The sequence below is a fragment of the Notolabrus celidotus genome, chromosome 14 (assembly GCF_009762535.1).
Source record: "Notolabrus celidotus isolate fNotCel1 chromosome 14, fNotCel1.pri, whole genome shotgun sequence".
NCBI classification, from domain to species: domain Eukaryota; kingdom Metazoa; phylum Chordata; class Actinopteri; order Labriformes; family Labridae; genus Notolabrus; species Notolabrus celidotus.
The window spans coordinates 3,920,329-3,943,916 of NC_048285.1; the positions used below are offsets into that span (position 1 = coordinate 3,920,329).

At 43.0% G+C, this 23,588-nt stretch overlaps 1 protein-coding gene across 1 annotated transcript; it reads right to left on the reverse strand.

Annotated features, from left to right (window-relative positions):
• Positions 1–2,045: 2,045 nt before the first annotated feature.
• LOC117825594 (POU domain class 2-associating factor 1) lies at positions 2,046–17,574 on the reverse strand. Its single transcript, XM_034701506.1, has 5 exons — positions 17,460–17,574; positions 11,748–11,875; positions 3,602–3,641; positions 3,214–3,503; positions 2,046–2,771 (listed from the first exon to the last, which is right to left on the reverse strand). Exons 1-5 carry the CDS (start codon positions 17,473–17,475, stop codon positions 2,361–2,363), a joined length of 885 nt encoding a protein of 294 aa, XP_034557397.1. The 5' UTR covers positions 17,476–17,574; the 3' UTR covers positions 2,046–2,360.
• Between the last annotated feature and the right edge of the window lie 6,014 nt (positions 17,575–23,588).

Sequence of the window (23,588 nt, forward strand, 5' to 3'; positions counted from 1 at the left end):
GTCAGTGAAATAGGAGGGGACCAGGTGATAGAGGGCTTTGTAAGTCAGGAGGAGGAGTTTGAAGTGAATGCGTTGGGGGACAGGAAGCCAGTGGAGGTTTTGGAGGACAGGGGTGATGTGATCACGGGAACGGGAGTGAGTGAGTGAGTAGACGGGCAGCTGAGTTACAGTGACATCTCCCTTCTCTGGTAACAGTTCCTCTGCTGCTCTGTGTGTTAATGTATCAGGCTGTGGAGAGGTAATGTTATGCATGGTTCATCACTTTCCTTCAGTCTGCTCTGGGTGGAGCAGCATTCAGGTTATCTGTTGGTGATTTATAAACTGATGATGAGTCACAGGAGCATTTCAACATATTCAATTTGTCTGATTTTCAGTTTAACCATGTGTGGGCTGTTAACATGCCGTTGAAGTGCCAGACTCCAGCTGCTACAACTACTATCCGTCTCACCACTATCATCTCTCTCTCTCTTCATCTCCCTCTATCCCTCTCTCCAACAAGGTCTCAGCAGATGTGAATCTAACATGAGTCTGGTCCTTGAGTTGGGTCTTTGTTAATAATAGAACATAGGGTACAGTCTAGACCTGTACAACAGTGTGTGAGGCAGACTGGTCTGCTGCATGCGGACCAGAGAAATGTTCCTGAATCAGTAGACATCTGGGGAGTTTTGGCATACTGCAGATTTTGCTCTTGTTCACATACTACATAAAGCAGTATTTAGTAGGCAGTACCTACTCCTGAACATATTTGAAAATGGCTCGAAGTTGAGTTCTAATATTTGTACATAGTTTTTAGTATTTACATATGGTCTGAAATATCATAGGTAGAACGTTTTTTGCTCCAGTGGACAGATTTGGCCTGCAGTTACAAAATGTTCTGTTATGGCTTTAATGCAAACTTTAAGGGCAAATGCATGCAAACACATCAATAAAACTTCTTGCTCTGGTCACTAACAGGCTCAGGTTGTGATCACAGAACTGACAGGAGAGGATTCCTGCAGAGAGAGCTCACCGTTAAAGCTCCTGTGAGGTTTCTGTAGTTTGTGTCATCTTTCTGTGGGCAGGCTGGACCTCTTATCTCTCTGCTGATCTTGACCTGTACATGTGTACATATGTCTTTAACAGTCAAACCTATCACACACTGCAAATCTTTGTTGTGGAAAAAGTAAACAAAGGCTGTTTCAACAAGGAGCCGTGACTCAGTTTGACATCTCACCTCGTTCACAAGCTTAAAATGACGATAGAGGAATGATCGATCATGAATAAAGGTTTTGTTTGCTTTCGTGGGTCATGGAGAGACAACAGTGTTACATTTATTCTGTTTCATAACAGGATAGAAAAGGAGCTGAGACTCTTTTTGTGTCCAGAAAGAGCCGTCACACCTCTCCCCTCAAAGCCACCACACTCCTTTGACAGAAACAGTGATTTCACGCCAAAGAAATCAAAAGGTGCTCTTCTGCCACGGTCTCAGGCTGAAGGTTTGTTTGTGCTTTTGTGTTTTGGTGGAGCAGAAATTACTTTTTCAAACACCAATGACAAAAAAAACAACCTGTTGGGAGTCTGGTGGCATCGATGAGAGTGACGTTACAGCTGGATAAGGAATCATTTCTGTTCAGAGGTCAGACAGTAAAAGATCTCAGCCTGTCAGCTGCAAAACAAGAACACACTTCGATTTCAAAACCAAGCGGCAACCTCCGGTCTAAAAATATGAGTCCAATGCGGAAGTGCTAAAAACTGCAGTTCATCGAGGATCCGCTTGAGGCTGGCTCCAGAAGTACCAGAAACCACATACACACCAATTCAAAAAAGCCGATCTTTACAGCAGTAATAAACATGTTTACAGTCTGGGACAAAAAATCGAGTGTAGTCTGGATAGCTCATTTCTCGATCGCCACACATTGTAAGGGGGTGGATCTTTTCACAAAGCGGCAATTTCGAAGATATTGAGATTACGAGACTTCCAATGAGAGGCACAGCTGACTTGATTGACAGGTGGGAACACTGTAGCTGTTGGCTAGGAGGCTCAAAGCCCGCCTCTTTACGTCACAATTGCTGACGATTGGTCTCAAGACAGCGCTTCAGAAACAGTTGGGTGACGTCACGGATACTACGTCCAATATTTATACAGTCTATGGTTCAAACTACCTGTTAGAGTTTTCCATTATCCCAAAATATGAAAAGTCTATCTGATGTTTGCTTTCCTTGTGCATTTTTGCATCATTCAAGCCTGCAAATGAACTAAAACAAAGGTTGTAGCTATGAATTGTGAGGGTGCAGTGATGTTATCGTCAGATTTAGGCTACGGCTACAAAATAAGACAACACATGACTTCAGTGAGGCACAGAAACACCGCCGTCACATTTTCAGATATCAGGAACAAAAAGAGAGCTGCTGAAAGAGTTCTTGTCCTCCTCTTCATCATTGTCCTTCTGCTCCTCCAGGAGTTTATCCAGGAGACTCGGGGGCTCAGACTCCACATCCTGATCTTCATCCAGACACTGATCGTGTGACTCAGGGTCCAGGTGGTCTGGATGCTGCGGGTGATCCAGCGCCTGTGGTAGAGGGTCCACACCCTGAGGGATCATGGTGGTCAGAGCCATGGGCATGTGGACCAGAGGAGATCCAGGAAGAGCTGCGGGGCCAGGGGCAAACTGGACCCCTGAGTTGGGCATGGTGGAGATGGTGGTGAGGGGCGGGGCCCAGGGTAGGTAGGTCAACCCAGAGTCGGGGAACTCCATCTGAGGGAGGGAGGCTGCGGGGGCCACAGGGATGGTCTGAAACGGTAAGAAACAAGACCTTAAGGCTCGTATATCCAGAGAAACTTATAAAACCAGAGAGTTGTGAGTTGATTGATTGATTGATTGATTGATTGATTGATTGATTGATTGATTGATTGATTGATTGATTGATTGATTGATTGATTGATTGATTGATTGATTGATTGATTGATTGACAAACAATTATCTGAACACTTGTTCAGAGTGCTTTGGCTGCAGAAATGAAGTCCTGCAGCTTTGCATTTCTGTCCCTCAGCACATCACAAAACTTGACTGGTCTGGAGTGAGCGTATTTTTAATTGGAAGAGTCTTTGAAGTAGACCCAATCTGGTCTTACCAAACCCCATTTCACTCTTAAGCCCTTTTCGTATCCTAAAGATGAGGTATTTCTTGACCTGTAATACAATCAGAGTGTGTGTGTGTGTTTTCTCCCACTCACCCCAAAGTTAGTGAGCAGCGGTGTGTGTGTGTAGGTCAGCATGGTGTAGCTGGGACACAGAGTCTGCATGTACACATCAGCGCTGAGGGTGGGGGTGGCGGTGTAGGCCAGAGTCTGAGCTCCTGAAAGGTCCTGCTGGCTGTAGTCTGATGAAGACCACGGAGTAACAGCTGCCTGCAGGCCGCTGCTGCTGGCTGCTGGTTTCCATCCTGCACACTGCTGCCCTGCATCGCTGACTGCAGGCGACGCCTCAGCCGGCGAGCCAGCAGAGATATCAGAGCTGAAGACGCCTGAATTTGAAAGACAGGCAGAGACACATACTCGTGTTACAGCAATCAGTTTTTGAAGTGTTTGTGGAAACACTCAGCTGTCAGGAATGAACATGTACCTCTTGTGTACGCTGACGGGTTGTTGTGTGTGACCACATCCTGCAACAGAACACATTAGAATCATTAAACTGTACAATCAGCGTGTCAGCAATCTGCACCACAACCGTAATCACATCATCATCCTGATGTTGATACATAAATATGAAGTATCTACAACTGAACCGAACCGCCCAGGTGTGAGCAGCAGCTGAGAGAGTGCGTGTGCGTGAGTGTGTGAGTGACTGTGTGTTAGGGATGCAAACAAAATGTGTTAATGCATACAAGTATTGTCTTGAGAAGATGGCGGCATGTAAGCAATCGAAGCTTTAGAATGTAAACCGGTCAGTTGAGGATTTGGTCCACAGTTAGACAGCCAGTTTCATGATTTAGTCACATTTTTACTCCCTGCTCCTATAAGTAAGAAAAAAAAACTGTAAGTCCAACAACTCTCCTCACTCATCTCCTCTCTCCCTCCTGTGTTACCTCTTCAACGCTGACTCTGATGTCAAATGTGACAACCTGATGCGTTTAATCTCTCCTGAAAGCTTTCTGTCTGCACACAGGGGGTAATGTATTTGCCCTGCGTGGACCCTGAGTGTATTTAAAGCAGCAGTAAAGTACAGAATCTGTCGTCTGTCGTGAAGGAGCAGACGGAGGAATGACAGAGTAAGCAGCTCTGTAGAGAGTGATGACAGCTTGTGTCAGTGTTCAGGGGCCTCTCCACACCAACAGCAGAGAGAGGCTGCATCATGGAGTCGGCTCAATCAGAGGCGGCAGAAGTGCAAAGACTGCAGTTCCTTGAATGGCCACATGAGGCCGGCTCCAAAACGATATCATCCTAATTAAAGCCTGATATCAAAATCATCTAATCTTTTAAACTGCATTATAAACAGGTTTCTTTGTTGCTGTGTAACTTGTGAGCATGTCTCATTAAAGTTACTAACCATAGACCTTTCTGGAGTCCCTGAGCTCCCTTGTCTTGTAGGTTGCTGTGCATTCTCATGAGAGTTCATTTGAATAGCACCTTCCAAAAAACATAAAAAATGATGCAGATGCATGTCTAACATGAGTCTGGTTCTGCTGGAGGTTTCTGCCTGTTAGAGGAAGTTTGTAACTTGCAAAACTTTCCTTTTTGATAAAGCTTATAGTTAAAGCTGGGTCAGGCTTGGACCAGCTCTTAGTTAGCTGGACACTGGGATCCTGTCTTTCCCTCTCTCTCCTCTCTCTGCCTGTCTCTTACTTTAACTCTTCCTTTCCCATTAAAGTTACTAACCATAGACCTTTCTGGAGTCTCTGAGCTCCCTTGTCTCGTAGGTTCCTCTGGATCTCTGCTGCTGTGGACGTGCCAGACTCCAGCTGCTACAACTACTACTATCCATCTCACCACTATCATCTCTCTCTCTCTCTTCATCTCCCTCTATCCCTCTCTCCAACACGGTCTCAGCAGATGTGTGTCTAACATGAGTCTGGTCCTGCTGGAGGTTTCTGCCTGTTAAAGGAAGTTTGTCCTTGCCACTGTAACTTGCTAAATGCTGCAAAGTGCTCTGCTCATGGTGGATTAAGATGAGATCAGACTGAGTCCTGTCTGTAAGATGGGACTGGATCTTATCCTGTCTTGATGTTGGGTCTTTGTTAATAATAGAACATAGAGTACGGTCTAGACCGGCTCTGTTTGGAAAGAGTCTGAGGATAACATTTGTTGTGATTTGGCGCTATATAAATAAAGATTGATTGAGTCTACTTAGTTGCTTTAGCTAAATAAATATAGAGCCAACACTACAGCATATCATTCTGTGGAAACACAACTAGTTGAACCATGAACCATGAACCATGACTGGCTCCAAAACCTCACAATCCAAAATTCATAGCCCGAAAGTAGGAGCTAAAAAACCAACAGGTAGTGTCATGAGTTCATTAAGAGTACAGTAGGTGGTTCAGAGGCAGCAGAGCTGTCACACACCTGACAGCCTGCAGAGACGCTGAGGGGCCGGTTAAAGTTACTGACAGTGAGCAGAGAGTGAACGTGCTCTGTCACGGCTTCAAAGGAAGATTATGAAACTCCTCTAATGTCACTTTAACTCGAGCGCTGAGGGTCACGGAGCTGAAGAAACAAACACCACCGGCGCTTCTGTGTGTGGCACGAGCTTAAAGAAAGTTTTCCCTCAGACTGACCAGATCCCATCAGAGCTCCACTCAGATCATCGAGTTTCAGCCCGTGTTGAAACGTGCATGAAAATGTGAGCATGTTGAGTTTTTTTTTTTAAAGGAGGAGTTTTATCTGGCTATGAAGCAGACTGAAATCAATACTGATACCTGTGGAGTTATAATGCCTGTAAGCGCTGCCATCACGTCTGTGTCAGTCAAAGATCTAAAAAAGCGTGTCGCTGAATCAGCCTTTGTTTGCTTTTCACAGTAAAGACCTGCAGTGAACGATAGGTCTGACAGCTTAAAGAAAGCAGGATGAGGTGTTTTGTCAGAAAACACGACTCAAACATGTTCGGGACAGGATCAGCAAAGAGATGAGAGGTACCGCTTTGTCCACAGGGGGCGCCAAAAGCAACAAGTTTTTCTAGATTACTGAAATAATATGTGGCTGATTTCTGACATGCTGAGATCTGGTGAAACAACTTTTGTCTGTGTCTTAGAAAAAGACAGACTAAGGTGTCTTTAATGAGCATCCTTCCTAATGGCCAGCAGGGGGCAACACTGTTGTTGCAAAAGGAAGTCTGATTATTTGGCAGCATATTAGAAAATATACTTAGTCCCTGGTTGATTGAACATTTGAACTCATGAGTTTCTACTCTCATGCTCTAGTTTGAAGTCTTTTTTGACACAGCATGTTGTTCATTTTGTAAATTAAGGGCATAAAACACAAGATAAAGCAGAATATTTTTCAGGAAATGGCTACATGGTAATAAACCAAACCCAAATCTGGTTTTCACTGACACCAAAAACTAAGTAGGCAACGGCCAAATGTCAAATCCCAGGCATCAATATAGCACTATGAACTACTATAATAATTATCTTTATTTAAACTCGAAAGTCATTGAGAGCAAAGCCCTCATTTACAATGACATCCAGCATATAAAAGAAACATTAAAAAGCATGACAAGCAAATAAAAGATAAAATCAGATCAATTAAAAACAGACAACAATTAAAGAGTAATGTTAACACAAAGTCAGTTGAAACAGGAGCACCAGTGTATTCATTTTTAAAGTGTGTTGTAGGGAGTTCCATGCAGATAGTGCAAAAAAAGCAAAAGCAATTCTTCCCAGCTCTGAATGAACTCTAGGAACCTGGAGAGTGAGCCAATTAGTAGATCTTGTGTGTTGTGCTCCAGAGGACCAAACTAGCATGGATGATAAATATGACGGTAGTATCCCAACAAGCGCTTTACATATAAAGAAGGATTAATGTAAATCATGCCTTTAAGACAGAGAAAACCATCCCACCTTATTGTGGAGGATGCAATGATGAGTATTAAAATTATCACTGGTAATAAATCTCAGTGCAGAGTGAAAAACAGCATCAAGTGGTTTTAAGGTGGAGGCTGAAGCATGCCTGTACAAAATGTTACCACAATCAAGCACTGATAAAAAAGTTGCCTCTACAATGGTTTTCCTACAGTGCAGAGGAAAGCAGGATTTGTTCCTGTAATAAAAGACAATCTGTTGTTGAAGTTTACTGGACACATTTAAAATATGACTTTTAAAAGTAACTTTCTCGTCAATCCAGATACCGAGATATTTATAAACCTTCACCCTTTCTATATTGGTGCCTGACTTAGAAGTGATGGTGAATGTTCTCAAGTCTCATGTTTGGCTCTGGAAAATATCATGAATTTTGTTTTCTCTGCATTTAAGACCAACCTATTGATGTTGGCTATGTCCACCTTTACTCATGCTCCAAACAGATAGCTTTGAAAACTGTGAAGGCATGACATGAAGCATGGTGAACAATGTTTGCAAAGATGCTCTACACAATATAATATATATATTTTAAAGTCTGTAATTGATGATTGAGGAAGTAATTTCCTCTCATCACGTGTGAAGCTCTAAAAAAGCTAACGTGACAGGTGATAGCTCAGACTCAAATAACCCTGGGGCAAATATTGGAGTTTTTCCTTGAAACTAAATCTTTTTCTCTCAACAGAGCAGATGTAAAAAAAAAAAAAAAGGAAAAAAAAGAAGGACAGTGAGTAAGTTCTGCAGCCCGAGGCTGTAAAGGGAAGGTTTGATCTTATTAGGATCAACAAAGCTCAAATCAATCGTGGAGCTACAGTAAGTGCTGACTGGGTGTGTTCAACCGTAAAATGAGAGCACTTAAAGAAGAAACTGAGCAAATACAAGGATGCCAAAGCTCTTTGTGTAAACAATGATCCCTTATGCAGAATGACAGACTGCTGCTCTGAACATCAGGCCAAGCAATTCTGCAAAAACAAGGTTTGATTTGGAGTTAGAGACTGTCCAAAGAAAGATCCCCCAAATCAACACGTTCTCACTCCAACTCTTCAAACATAGAAGCCTGGGGTTAAAAAAATAAAGTCTGGGTACAACACTGGTGCCAGATTTGTAGGTCAAGTTAATAATTATAAATATGCTACTTAAAAGTTGTGCATCACATTGGTGCAGTGAATAGCTCTGTCCCCTTGAGCAAGAGGGTTCCTGGGTTGTAGAATTGTGTAGAATTTGTACGTCCACGTGCATGCATAGGTTCCCTCTGAGTGCTCAGACTAATGAGACATGCTCTGCAGATTATTTGGAGTTGCACATAGGTGGGGTGCTGGTTTGGGCCTGCAGTTAAATCATGCACCCCATGTATGGATGCAAAGCAGCAGCTCCCACCTGTGTAGGAAATGGTCAACCAGCCGGGAATCGAACCGATGACCCCTGCAATGAGGACTGTAGCCTCTGTATGTGGGGTGCTTAGACCGCTAGGCCACCAGCACCCCTCTACCATGTTTACTAATCAACCCACTTTCTTTACTCGCATCAAACTTTGTACAGAAAAAAAAAGTTTGTGTCTCTATGTAAAGCCCTGTGGTTGACTGATAAGCTCTTAGTTATCTGGTGTCACGTTCCTGCTGTCAGGAAGAGCTTGAGTTATGAAAGTATACTTTACCACTAGATGTTTCATCCTGGTATCTGGTTCTCAAACACAAAGGCAGTTTGTTGTGCTCCAAGTATTTAGAAATCAAATCCAAAACTTACAGCTTGGTCTTTTAAATTTCTCAGAGTATAAGATAAAACTGTCAAAGTTTGACCTCCAGAGAAACTTGCCCACCTGTGTCTCAAACCTTGGGCAATAAGTGTCAAACTATCTGCATGATTTAATTCCACCGAGTGTAGATCATTTGGCTGAAGAGCCAATTAAGCTGCTGTTGGTAGTCTTGACATAAACATCAGTGAGAGATTTTGAATGTTAACACTACCCCTCACCTCTCTGCTTCCGTAACCCGCCCACAAAAGAGCGTTGTGCGCGTTCTATGAGGAAGTAGTGGCTTCCCAGCTAATCAGGGCAACGTAGTGGGGCCGCCACTTGACCAATAAGAACAGAGGACTGGAGATTAGCTATGATTGGTCCGTCATAATGGGAATGAGGGGAATAATAACATTGCTTTATACAAAGGCATTAAAAACACAGAGATTTCGGGTTAGTCTCAAATGACTTCACTTACCAATGAGTACAGATGGGTATTATGACCTTTTCTCCAAACCCAGCAGAAAAAAAGGAACGTTTTTAACACCATTCCTACCAACAGCAGCTTTAATCACTGCAGCTGATATTTCACTTAAAGCTCCAAAACGACACCCCCGCTCATATGCATGAGCGCCGCTGATTGACAACCATATGATGGTGACTGATTGAAAACCGGTCCTCAGCACATGGTTTGTGTTTTGCACTACGTCAACTCATGTCTCACTCAGCGGTAAGAAAACACCAAAACATTCTCATAGTGAAAGTTAAAAACACAAACAAACATGAAATGTACGCTCTGCAGGAGGCGGGCAGAACGGCAGGACGGGGTGTGATTGGTTTCTTAATTTGGCTCCTGATGGCAGGGATTGGTTGGTGTTTTTCCAGGTTTACTCCGGCTGTAGATAGAGGCTCTTTTTTAAGAACACATTATGTATTGATTGCCATCGGGACACAAAGATCATTTTAACCAGTATAATAAAAAGTGTATCTGGATCTGTACCCCAGCTTTAAGTTTCTCAGTGTATCAGATAAAACGGTCAAAATTTGACTTCCAAAGAAACTTGCTCAACTGTGTCTCAGTCCTCGGGCAATGAGAGCCAAACTATCTGCATGATATAATGAAACAGAGTTTTAATAATTTGGCTGAAGAGCCCTTTAATGGCTGCAGCTGATAGTCCACTTAAAGTTGTAACACAAACTAAATGCATTGAATGATTCTCAAAATAAAAAATATTCCAACAATCCAACAATATTAGAAACTCTGAAATATATATAGAAATACGTATGGATGAGATTCACAACACATAATTCCTCTGATAAGTTTGAGAGAACATGGAAACCTTTTGTAGACTACATCAGAGACAAGCTTGATACCACACTAAGCTGAAAGTCATACCCAATATAAAACTCTTAATCTGCTACCACTGTTAGAGCCCATCACTGAGAGTGAAGTATTGATTGATTAACTTCATTATTGTTGGGTTATCTTTCTGTTTATTTTTTCAGAACTGCCATATTGTTTTAATTTGTTTGTTTGTTTTTATCTGTAAAGTTAGTAATGTCTGAATGTCCTGAATGTTTTCTAATAAGAAAATGATCAATAAAAATATATTTAAGAAAAAAAGTACGTATGGATATCGTTACGTACTTATAATGCTGAGTGTTGAAGAGAACAGACACACTCCTGTATTTATCAGCTTTACAAAGTCATGGCCGTCAGCATTAAAGCTCCATATTAAACTTAATGACCTGTTACAGGGCGTTACTTCCTGGAACAGGTTAATAACTTCCAGAGTTATGTTCTTATCTATCATGGCAGCGTTGGATTGAACATGATGAAGAGCAGGGGAATGAATTTAGGATGTGGAAACTCCAGGAGAGCTGCACACTGAGGACCCTAAAGATCAGACGTCAGTGAGAGCATTAAGCTCCATTATGTGACTTTGCAGAGTTTGGAGTGTGTGCGCGTTCTGTGTGTCTCCCTCCTGCTCCAGGAGGCGTTAATAAATACAAAGTGGGAGGGCTCTTTGGCAAGGCTGCACGTTATTTTGCATAGGGCTGTGTGCCCAGCCCTGGAGCCATGCAGGGAATGGCTGTAACTGTCATGGAAAAACACCTGGATTATATAAGGACAAAATCCCCCTCCTGGCTCTGGGTGAGGCCCTGGGCCCCGGCTGCTCACATCCTCATGGCCCCACAGGAGCCCTCAGAATGCCATCTGTAGTTTGATGATTAATTATGTAGCTGGCAAAAAGACTCCTAACAGAACAGAGGTCTGATCTCTGATGCTGCTCTTTTTCCACCAACATTACAACACATCGTGGGGAGGCCGAGCCATGCGTGTTTACTTTGATCCCTGCTGCAGAAAACGGGAACATCTCTGCTCATCTCCATGACGGAGCTGATGAGTGAGGAATGTCAGCCGGCTGTCTGATACTGATAAATCATCAGAGCAGAATTAAGGATGTGTTAATGTGAATGTTATCCTGCAGAGCATCATATGTTTTTGTCATGGTAGTGGTTTTCATGAAACCTGAGCAGAGTTTAGTGCCCACCGGCAGAAACCTCACACGAGGTGTTGACAGTGAGAAATATTTAAAGTCCCCTCTTTGCTAACTTTTGAGATACTGCAGGAATCTGAAAATCTCACAAAGAAATGTTTGATTAGTCCAACAGCACATAATCCCAAACAATCATCGCTCAGTGCTGCGACTACTAACACGGTTAATCCCGCGCTCCTGTTTGTTTGATGACTAATGATGCAGTGATAAAGTAACAGGGAAGAAGGCGGTCACGGTTTGAAGGGTTTCGTTGGAAAGTGAGTTTCTGTGGAAGGGGTGGAGGAGGGTTGAGATGTCCAAGAAACTGTTAGTCATGAAAAATGTGTTGAAAAATGAATGCAATGTGTTATCAGTTAGAAAATGATGAAACACAGAATTCATCATGTTAATGTCATCTGTCCTCACTGCAGTAGGGGGTGCTGTCTTGGCGTTCTGCAGGTCCAGGCTCCTCTTCCTCCTCAGCAGCTCTTTGACCGGGTCTCGGACTCGAACTCCCTGGTATGGCCTGGAGCGGGCCAGAGCTGCTGGTGGTGCTAAAGAGAGGAGATACAGAGACAGAGAAAGGGAGAGATAAGAGGAGAGAAAGAGAGCGAAAACAAGAGGGGATGAGTTCTTCTTTTTCCCCTCAGCTTTCTGGAAGCTGCTTCCTGTGATTTGCATGAGTTCATGGGGTTCATGCAGCTAACAGGGATCACTGAAGTTCATCAGACCTGATGCTGAGTTTGAGATAAGAGTTTAATTAAAGCTACAGTAGGGAGTTTTTTTTTTTTTAAATGTGGACATAGAACAGACTGAAATAAATACTGATGCCTTTTTATGAACAAGAGCGAGCTCATTAAAGCTGTTTCCAACTCTGTCTTACAGCTATGTCGACATTTGTGATCTGTACCTGTTGCATGTTTTTCCTCTGGTGCAGGATTCTGAAGATGTCAATGAAGCCCTCCCTACAACCTCTCTTTCTCAAGTATGCACAAACGCTTTGGACACGCCTTCTCATTCAATGGTTTTTATTTTTTATTTTAATTATTTTTAACATTGTAGATTAATACTGAAGACATCAGAACTATGAAATAATCTGGTTTTGCCTTAATCTGGATTACAGCAGTAGTCAAATAGGGCTATCCATTGTGTGCTACCCCTACCTCTGGACAACACAACTGATGGTCTCAAACACATTAAGAAGGCAAGTCATTCTACAAATGAACTCTTGACAAGGCTCATGTTCATTAAGCCCCGTTTCCACCAAGCGGTTCAGTTCAGTTCGTCTCGGTACGGCACGCATTTTGTGGCATTTCCATTGACTTAAACCAGGACAGGTCCCCAAATTACCAACCCATACCATCCCACTTTTTGGTACCCTTCTGTTGGGGTGCCAGACATACCGATCCGACCCAAGAAGGTGGAGCTAGAAACACTGCAGTCCATTGATTGGTCGAAAGAATCGTCACTTCCCAAGCGACAGCGGTTATAAAGAACAACACATAACCCCGCCATGTTTAAATCTCTAGTGGACTTCAGGAAGATCACTTTTTTAGTTTGGAAAATAACATCAAGAAACAGCGTTCCATGGTCGACCGTGGAGGTGCAGACTTTCCTTGCGTTTTTCTTCTTTGTTGCATTTATTAGCGGGGTACACTGTGTTGCGCTGCCATGACATCACGCTATTACGTAGCTGACGTGGCTATCGGCATCCGGCTTACACGCCGCCCACCATGTAGGGCACCTGTTCGCTGAAATGCAAACAGGATCAGGCGTTACCGGTCTGACTCATACCAAACTGTACTGATCCATACCAGACCGCTTGGTGGAAACAAGCCATTAGAAACCATTTCAGGAGACCACTTCATGAAGCAGACTGAGAGAATACCAAAAGTGTGCAAAGCTGTCATGAAGGAAAAAGGGGGCTACTTTACAGAATCTAAAATATAAAACAGATTCTGCTTTGTTTAACACTTTTTAAAAAAATTTAATAATTCTATATATGTTATTTCATAGTTTTGATGTATTCAGTATTAATCTACAGTCTTTACAATCATTAAAATAAATACAAACCCTTGAATGAGAAGGTGTTTCCAAACTTTTGACTTGTAGTGTATCTGACAGCGACCTGCCGTCAAAATACGACTACAGATAAACAAACTTGGGGGCGGATGAAATGTGAAGCGAAGGCGCAGAAGGAAGTGGACAAACATGACATGACATACGGGATAGTGGTGATGCAAGAAAAACCTCTCAAAACAGTCTAACTCTGCTACCAGGCCAATCGTTCAACACATATTAAATCCTGAAATCTGCAAGCGTATAAGGGAAAACTTTCTTCATTAAGGTCAAGTACAGCACGATCAAAATAACATCAGTTACAGAATTAAAAGATAACAGTGAAGCTTTCCTGGAGGGGCTTAAGGCAGATGATATTGCAAAAACTGAAACTGGAACACTCCTGATATTAAAAATCCATCATATGCCTCAAGATTAAGCATTTGCATGCAGAATGTCTGCATAAAGGTCAAAAGTATTATGCCGTTTGTTGGACTCTAGTCAAGAAAGTGAATGCCTGGTTGATAACAAGGCTCCTCTGAATCTTAAACGATACTAAAAACATCCTAAAGCAGCTGGTTTCAAGTCTTAAAGGTGTGTCTGTGATATGTCAGAGTGCAGAATTATAACAGCAATGAGCCTTCAGACAATCATTTGATCATCTCCAGCTTTACAGTGGGAGTGTTGCCCCCTGTGCTCCCAGTGACACCGGAGGGAGACATGTAGTCAACAATGCTTCTGTTCCTGTCCTCTTCTTAACCTCTTTTATTGGCTGAGGTCATCCTAAATGTCAATCATCCAGATTCCTATCTCCGGCTGATTGATTTGTTCCTAAAGGTCAGACAGGGCTAAGTGTCCCCTCTCCTCACTAACTGGACAGAAATTTGTGATGCTTAACAGAAACACGGACTGGAAGCAGATGACCGTTTGATAAGGGCCATCTCCCTCAGGCCGGGCTCGGACTGCAGTCCAGGCTCGGACCACAGCGGGTGAGGTGACTACAAAGGACTCAAAAATCTGTTTACACCCCGCTTTACAAGAGACACTTCACAGGTTCTCTCTCTGATCTTCACGGGGTCAGTTTGATATATTGTATGTGTGGCAGAGAGAGCTGTCCTCTCAGGCTCGCATGGACTCGAGGAGAGGCAGGTGTAGAAAGAATTGGGGATGACTACGACCTGAAGCTGGAGGAGAAAACTAACGAAGTAGATTGTTGACCACGTCTGCAAACATACAGATTAAGTTACTTGTAAGGCTGCTAAACTGAAAATGAGTCAATGCAGTCACATATAGACTTCTATACAGCTCAAACTGCACCATAGCACAGGCTGAAATGAGTCATGATGGTTACATTTGAGGCACATGTGGCTCCTTTTTATGCCTGTGAGCCACTGTGCAAAAAGTTTCCAAATCTTAAAGATTAAACGTAGTAATCCAGAAGATATCAGAAGTTTAATCTGCACCACATGGACATTAAAGGATGGTTCTCATTCTACATTCAGCTGCTGTCATATTCTGGACACAGCAAAGATATATGTATAAGAAGACTAGGTAAATTTAGGAGACCACACTGGATCAAATCTTTACAGGCTATTGAAGACATTTTTGGTTTTTGAAGAGATGAAGTTTTCTTTCTATAGCTTTGACAATCATTTAAAGGGTTGGTTGGTTAGCAAATCTTCAGTTCTGATTTGTTTACTCCCAAAAACTCTCCTCAGACTCAGAGCATTCATTGTGTGCTGCGTGGCAGGGTCCGTCATAGAGATAAGAGAGCAGCCAGTGTGGCAGGACTTGTCATTCAGCCAACAGCTCCTAAAGATTTATAAACATTCCTGGCAAAGACTTGGAGAAGTGTGAGGAGTGTGCTTCAAACACGAGCGCGGTGCCTATCACAGTGAGTGATTTACAGCAGCAGGAGAGCAGAGGGCTGCTGGCACCTTTAAATAAGAGCAGTTAATACTTTTGAAGGCATTGTTTAAAACGCCTCCAGGTGAGTCTATATCTGGTTCATTCCTGTTTACTATTTAGGTCGAGCCTGGGGTTGAGGAAATGTGGGGGACCAAAAATGTTTTTATGGGTGAGATAAGTCGGGGATTTCTTTCTTGTCCTTTATCCTTCAGGGTAAGAATCCAAACAACACATCACATTCTTTCCCCTTGTGTCTTTTCTTAAAGGGATTGTATTTGAGTAAAAGTGTGCCTGCTTCATGCAAACAACTAAACTTAAACCCTCAGTCTGGAGCTTTGAACTGAAACTCAAATGAAGTGCAGATGTTGTTCAAAGCAATCACACATGAGCACACACAGACAGACAAACAATCAGCATGGACCAACAGAAAAGAGGAAGCTCCACAGCTGTGCACTGTTTCACTCTGGTGCAGGCCTGAAACCTTTTTGCATATCTTGATTACAGCCCAATGGCAGCACGCAGCCAACTTCCAAAAAGACCACCTTCCTCTTTCCAAAAGAGTCTCAACAGCTTCAGAGACGAGCCGGACCGGGTTTGAAACAGGGAAAAGTCATAATCCTGGAGAATACTATGACAAACCTCAGATTATTGACTTTAATTTCTCTAGGAGATTACGTGTACAACATCACCTTTTTAGTCTCACTTTTGACTGAGTTTTATTCTTGTAACAGTTTTATTTCACCTTACTTTATTTATTTATTTATTTATTTATTTTAAGTATAGCATCTTATTTTCTTTTAATGGTTTAATATTTGAGTGTTTTATTGTCTTAGAAATGTATTTTATTTTGGTGAGTTTAATTTCCAGTGTTGAGTTTTATTCTTATAACAGTTTTATTTCACCTTACTTTATTTATTTATTGTAAGTATAGCATCTTATTTTCTTTTAATAGTTTAATATTTTAGTGTTTTATTGTCTTAGAAATGTATCTTATTTTGGTGAGTTTAATTTTCAGTGTAGAGTTTTATTCTTATAACAGTTTTATCTCACCTTACTTTATTGATTGATTTATTTATTATCTAGTTCGAATTTTAGTCACTTTTTATTTCATTTCATTTTATTTATTTATTCTAAGTATGTCATCTTATCTTATTTTAATGGTTTAATATTTTAGAGTTTTATTATTACAACCGTTTTATTTCACCTTACTTACCTCATTTACTTACACAGCTATTTATTATCTTTAAAATGTATTTTATTTTGGTGAGTTAAATTTTCTGTGTTGAGCTTTAACATCAACGTTTCCTCAGTTTGTTCAGCAACTACTTTTTATCATTTTTATTTGATTTATTTATTTTATTTTCATTGTTATTGTTATTATTATTGTTGTTGCATATATTGTGTTTTTATAACCTTAGGATTATGGGGTGGGTTTGGAGTCAGGTCTGGGGTTGGGATTAGGATGGGGGGTCTTTTTATTTTATTTTTATATATCTTTCTTTTTTAAAAATGTATTCTATTTCAAGTTGTTTTTATGTACAGCACTTTGTGTTACAATGTTATTGTATGAAAAGCGCTTTATAAATAAAGTCTGATTGATTGATGATCAGCTAACTGTCCGGTTAGTTCAGGGAAATGAGAACGATCAGATTATTTTCTTCACGGCAACAAAAAACCCTTCTGTGCACTTTCCAAACCAAGCAGTGATCTTAAATTTTTCTTGAACTTTGACATGACATTGATGATAAACTCATTTTATGATCAATATTCCCGCTCATGGTTTTTCGATCACTTTTCCAGATTTCAGTTTATTTAAAATCTGCTTTTGAATGTTTTTATCTGTGTCACTTCAGGCTTTCTTTGCATGAGAGGTGATACTAAAAAAAGTACGACTGTTGTTATGATACGGTTAAAAAACACAACCAAGAGCATTGCATTGTAGTTATACTGAGCTGTTACTACAGTTAACTTTCTTCCATAAGTCGAGGAAAATGTAACGTACAAACAATAATAACATCATTCAGTGCCTCTGAGCGCTCTGCAGCGATTTCCCTCTTCAGTCAAACTTCAAATTCAACATTCAAATCAAAGGTTTCATCTTAGGTTTCATTCTGCAAACATTTGAAAGGATTTTCAGGTTAACTTCCAGGTATAGAAAGGTGGAGTACTTACATTTCTCCCAGTGCATACTTCGTATCTGGATTAAAGTGTGAAGTTAAAGTGAGGAGAAATCAAAGTGGCGGGCTGACTGGCGGTCTTTATAACAGCTTGAACTCAGCTAACTATCCCCCTGAGATTCTGCAGCTTCTCTAACCACAAGTCTCCCTCCTGCAGCGACTCTCAGAACTGATGTTGTTTGAGTCCCATCAAAACTACAAGAGACGAAACGTTTCAAGAAGAGAAACACAGAAGGTGTCCGACACAGAAATGAAGACACATGAAGGAGAATCAAACCAATCAATCAGTCTGCAGAGCGACATCAACATGCGCTGCAAACGTGTTGATGATTTGTTGTTATGCACGACTCCTTAACACTCAAACTGCTTTCTCGGTGGACCTTCTGCACATGGAGTAAACAGATGACCTGATGTTTATGAAGACAGGCCTCAAACTGTTGACTTCATAGGTTTTTGAGGTGTAAGTTGATTTACTTTTAAAATCTTAACTAAGAAAGTTGTTCTGCAGCCTGTTGGTCGGCTCCTTGTTCACACCAGGAAGTCCCTCCTTGTGAAAGTTGAAACATCACTCTGTCACCAACAAACTGCTTTCTGCTTCATGTGGTGTCAGTGTGCTTGTTATGAAGTCAAAGGAAGAGAAACAAGCACCTAAATATCTCGCCGGGTAATCAACCTTTAGGTGCATGAGAATCAAATTCACAAGAAAACATGTGAGAGTCATTTTCAGAAGCATTGAAGCTCGGTGTGGTTGATAATGTGTTGCTAGTAAAAACTCAGGGTGTGTTTGGATGACTCTTCAGCGCTAAGGAGTTTTGAAATGAAGAATCTGTGAGTCTTGTTCACCGTCATGGGAATGAGATCTGCCCTGCTGCCGTATCAGGCTGTGGCATTTCAAAAAGAGGGATTGCCAGAGCCGGCCTGTTGCGGCATGTGAGCAGAGAATTAATCCAGATTGTGTTCTTTGTGATGCATGATCAGAAGATCTTTGATAAGAGACTAGGGGCGTTAATTCAGCTTAATATCTCAGCTGGAAAAATAAAGGCGAGTCTGCTTCTCATGCAGGTTCACAAGCTGGTCAGAATACACGGATGTGACGGCAGCAGAGGCTGACAAAAGGCCTCTGATTGGCTGAACTCATAGATTAGGTCAGGGTGTGGCCAGATGAAGCAGAGATGACTGGTTCAGGTTCAGATAAGGAACATCCAGTGCTTCTGAAACAGAGGAGGAGAATCAAACTCAGCTGAACAGGATCATGTTGATCTAGATTTGAGAATCTCCTTCGGGGACAACATGGGATCACTTTCACGGCCAAATTCCACCAGATCCTTGTCCAGTCCGTCTCCGAGCCGTCGCAGCACCGGATCTGATCAGTTTCTATTCTAGTCAATGTGTTAACTTCCACTGGATCGACTACGTTGCGTTCCGGCTGCGTCTCTGATCCGGCAGGTCTCAGCCCTCCGGATCAGATACACAAGATTTCTATTTGTGCCGGATCCCGGAGCATGACGCATCAATCTCAACAGAGCAGATGGAGCGGGACAGGAAGTCAGGTTTCACCATAACAAAATGAAAACATCCGGTTAATTTTCAGAATGAAACACTCTGTGTTATCACCAGATCGTATTTTACTTAACTACAACAAACCGTCATGATGAGCGGAGCCTGGCCTGGAGTCAACAGGTCAGAGGTTTTCAGAGGACCAGAAAGACAACATGGATCAGTAATTACAGTGGGAAAAACCCCGAACACATGACTCCAGCTGTCCTGTGGTCCTGCTCCATGCTGCATTCCAAAAACGCAACCTGTGGGTGTTGCCGGACGAGAGGGCACTGAGCCGGACCAAACACGGATCTGGTGGAATGCCCATGTCAGAGTTCTAATTTGAAGGTCCAGACTAGGTCAGTAAAATAGAGTATAGTGTACTGGTTTAGCTCAGGAGCCCCATGCACAGATGCTACAGTCCTCCACACACGGCATGCTCGACTCTCAGTCCTGTTTGGTGCATGTTATCTCCCTCCCACACTCCCTACAGTGTCCCATCAGATAAATGCAAAAATCCCCCAAAACTAATCATCCAAATAAAACACAACACTTCAAAAAATCCTCTCACATTTTCAAGCAAAGAGTGCAAAAGTGAAGCGCTCTAGTCCCCCTTATTTGCTCGATCTATGCCCTTACATATCAGCTCTCCCATGCAACTCCTTATTATTGTGAATATATGTGTTTATAGTCAGGCACCATCTTTGTGTGGCTGCAGTTGCATGAAATCTGACAAAACTAATAATTCTAAACATGTTAAAGAGTGTGTGCCTGACGAGGAGAGCCACAGCACACTGCAGAAACACTCTTTGTAACTCTCAGAGTGAGTGATGAGTTTGACTTTTACAAGAAAGCTTGAGGAAACTTTTCACCATGCACGTAGGATCACAGAACAGATAGGATGCACTACTTTGTCCATAGGGGACAGTTTTATGAGATGTAATCTGCACATATGCATGAAAATAACAGTAAAAAGATGTTTTTTCTACAAGCTGGGACATAAAAGAGGCAGTCAGGGAGCGTAAAAACAAATCATAATGCTCTGCAGGGTGTTCACCCCTTCATCTAAATATTTCACATAAAAAAAACGTCAGCGTCTCTTCCTCTGCAGCCTTTTCTGTAGACTGAAGCAATTTTCTGCAGGCTTGATGGATTTAATCTTTGGCTCTTGTTCTGAGCAGCATGCCGGCCTGAGTTGGTCTCTGTGGAGGAGCAGGAGGGAAACACCTGCATGTACGTCAAGGCTCACTGACCAGCAGCGCACACAAACCGCAGCAGAAACTCTGACACGACGGCTTCTCTCTGTGCCTGAATACATCATTTTATTTTCGTGTTTGGATGTTTTATATTCTATAGGAGTTACAAAGATACATAAATGACGCCTACTTTGCCACCTGTTGATGCAATTACAACCATTTCTGCCCTAACGCTGCCACTGGTTCCCCTCCAAGCTATTAGCATCATGCTAAGTTGTTAAGCTTTGTAAAACAAAAGCAGAGAAAAAGGCCAAACTCACATCTCCACAGAGATCCTCACGTTAGCTCCAAAGTGTTGATTCCTTCCATTTGTGACAGGACTGTAGAGAGCTGCTGAGTTGTAAAAGTGTGCGGTGAGTGATGCAAAGCAAAACCTACTGAAGACAGTCGATGCAAAGAGGGGAGAGCTTGTGTTTTATACAACTCGGGAACATGGTTGTTCAAATAGCTGCATGCAGTGTGGAGTTGCTTTTGTTGTTTGTTGTGAGATGATAAAACTTATTTGGAGAAAAATAAAGACTCCTAATTTGACTCCCAGTAAAAAGTAATAAGGAGGAAGGTTCCCGGGTTTGAATTCTGTGCAGAGTTCGCATGTTTTCCCCGTGCATGCATGGGTTCTCTCCAGCTTCCTCCACGGTCCAAAAGCATGCTCGTCAGGTTGATTTGTGACTCTAAATCGCCCGTAGGTGTTAGCATGTGTGTATGGTTGTTTGTCTCTACATGTTAGCCCTGTGATGGACTGGCGACCTGTCCAGGGTGCGCCCGGCCTCTCGCCCAGTGACAGCTGGGATGGACTAAACTGTAATGGATGGATGTCAGGAGTAGACAGAGAGTTTGTTGATGCTGTTTGGTAATCTTGTGTGGATACAAAATATAGAAATGGTCGGCCATCCAGGTATAGTCTATGTGTGGGCACCAAGCTGCAACCCCCGGACTTAAAATATGAGTCCAGTGCGGAAGTGCTAAAAACTGCCGGGGCCGGGTTTCCTGGGGGTTCCCTCGTGGTCGTCTTTGGGGGGTGGGGTGGAGCGCAGCTGGGGGGGTGTTACTACGGCAGCTATTGGGGTGTCCCTCCATGTCCCCGCGGCCTGTTCCATCAGTCGCGGCGCGCGGGTGGGGGGCGTGGCTGGGGGGAGTGGTCGGGCCGGCTGGGGGGGGCGGGGGGGATTGTCCTACCGCCTCCGCCCTCCCCCCGCTCCGGCGCGCCGGTTGGCGGGCTCTGGTCCTGGTCCTGCCAGGCTGCCTGGCCGACTGCTCCTGGTGCTGGGCCCCCTCGGCCCTGGTGGCTCCTTTGGCTCTGTCTTGGGGGGCTGTGGGGGCGGTGTTGTGGGGGTGTTCCTTGGGGGAGCTGCGGGATCTCTCCCCCCTCCCCCCCCTTTCCTCCTACTGGGTGACCTGGGGGTCGCCCTGGGTGCTCCGGCGGTACCTGTTTGCTTCCGGTCTGGGTCCTTGGCTTGTCCCCTGGCCTGGGTTTCCCGCGGCGCGTTGGATCCTTCGTAATCTTGTGTGGATACAAAATATAGAAATGGTCGGCCATCCAGGTATCGTCTATGTGTGGGCACCAAGCTGCAACCCCCGGACTTAAAATATGAGTCCAATGAGGAAGTGCTAAAAACTGCAGTTCATGGAGAATCCGCTTGAGGCTGGCTCCAGAAGTACCGGAAACCACATACACACCAATTCAAAGAAGCTGATCTTTACAGCAGAAATAAACATGTTTACAGCCTGGTTCAAAAGACGAGTGTAGTCTGGATAGCTCATTGGATCGGCACACACTGTACGGGGGTGAATTTTTTTCTAACGCTGCAATTTCCAAGATATTGAGATTATGAGTCTTCCATTGAGAGGCACAGCTGACTTGATTGACAGGCGGGAACACTGTAGCTGTTGGCTAGGAGGCTCAAAGCCCGCCTCTTTACGTCACAACCGCTCAACAGCAGCAATATGGCTGCCACCAACAATTGGCCTCAAAACAGCACTTCAGAAACAGATGGGTGACATCACGGATACCTCGTCCATTATTTATAATGTTGCACGCCTCTATTCAGCAAATGTAAGAGACGAAATGAAGAGCCACAAATTAAGCCAAAGGCAGATAGCGCCCTCTGCTGTCTTAAAAAGGAGCATTGATATTCAGTTTAGATGTCACTGATTTGTTTGACTGTTTAAACACAACAGGAGAAAAACTCATCCTGTGCAAAAAAAGGACAAAATCAGCAGAGATAAATCAGTTTGACCACAGGGGGCGCCAGATTTGACACAAACTAAGATCTCCTCGCAGGAGCTTCAAAGCTATGTGAACGTTTTTTGTGTTTTTCAATCTTTGTCTCTGGCAGTAAACGGGGACAGCTGTGTTATCCCTCTGTTGATCTTGTCCTGTACATTTTTTAAGTCGTGTTTTCTGACCATCTTCCTCCTGCTTTAATTTGGTCAAATGCAGCTCTCACAGTGAATCTGCTACAGTCTCAGCTTGCTGATAATCACCTCGTTCCACACCGACCTGGAGGCAGGCATAAAAAATAAGTGTATAGAATGAATCATCTTTTTCCTGTCCTCCTTTGAAGACATCGGTGTTCATTTCTGTCTGTTTAATACCCAGGTCAAAACTCCTCACAGGAGCTTTAAGTTCAGTGATGAAGCCTTTGTGATGAGCGTCCTCTCACCTCTGGGCGTAGAGCGGGATAAGAAAGGGACGAGTCTGAAATGAGTCCAGTGAGAGAGACAGATGGAGTCATAAAGGCTGCAGAGTCATTTCTCACTACCACTCTCATTCATTAGTTCAGCGTGTGGGCCGAGTCTCAGCACTGATCCTATCTCCTCTGCTTTCACCTCACTCCATCACAAGCTTGACCACTGACCCTGACAAACACGACGGATTACTCCACCAGCCTCGTGCGTCTGCGAGGAGCCCTCATGCTCTGACTTCTCTGATGTTATAAATCATGTTTGAAACAGACGAGTTTCACAACCGGCTGACATTCCACATCTTAGCATGAAATGACTCAGTTTAAAGAATGACTCATTTGAGGAAAGACAAAAGGAATCAGTGATTACTAATAAGAGAAAACAAGTCAGGTCAGATCTGACTTAAAAGAAGCTGCCTGAGGACACTGCAGTGCACACACAGTCCTCTAGAGGGCCCCACCAGCTGACCTGCTCAGTTTTAGAATCTCACAGAGGAGGAAAAAAAGTGTTCTTCATTTTGCAGAAATCATCACTAATGAGAGACACAAGCGATGATGAAGGTGAGGAGAACCTGAAAGAGAATATGGAAATGAGGCAGACCTTGTTGGCAGACAGTCAATGAACTGTTACTGAAAGTACAGACG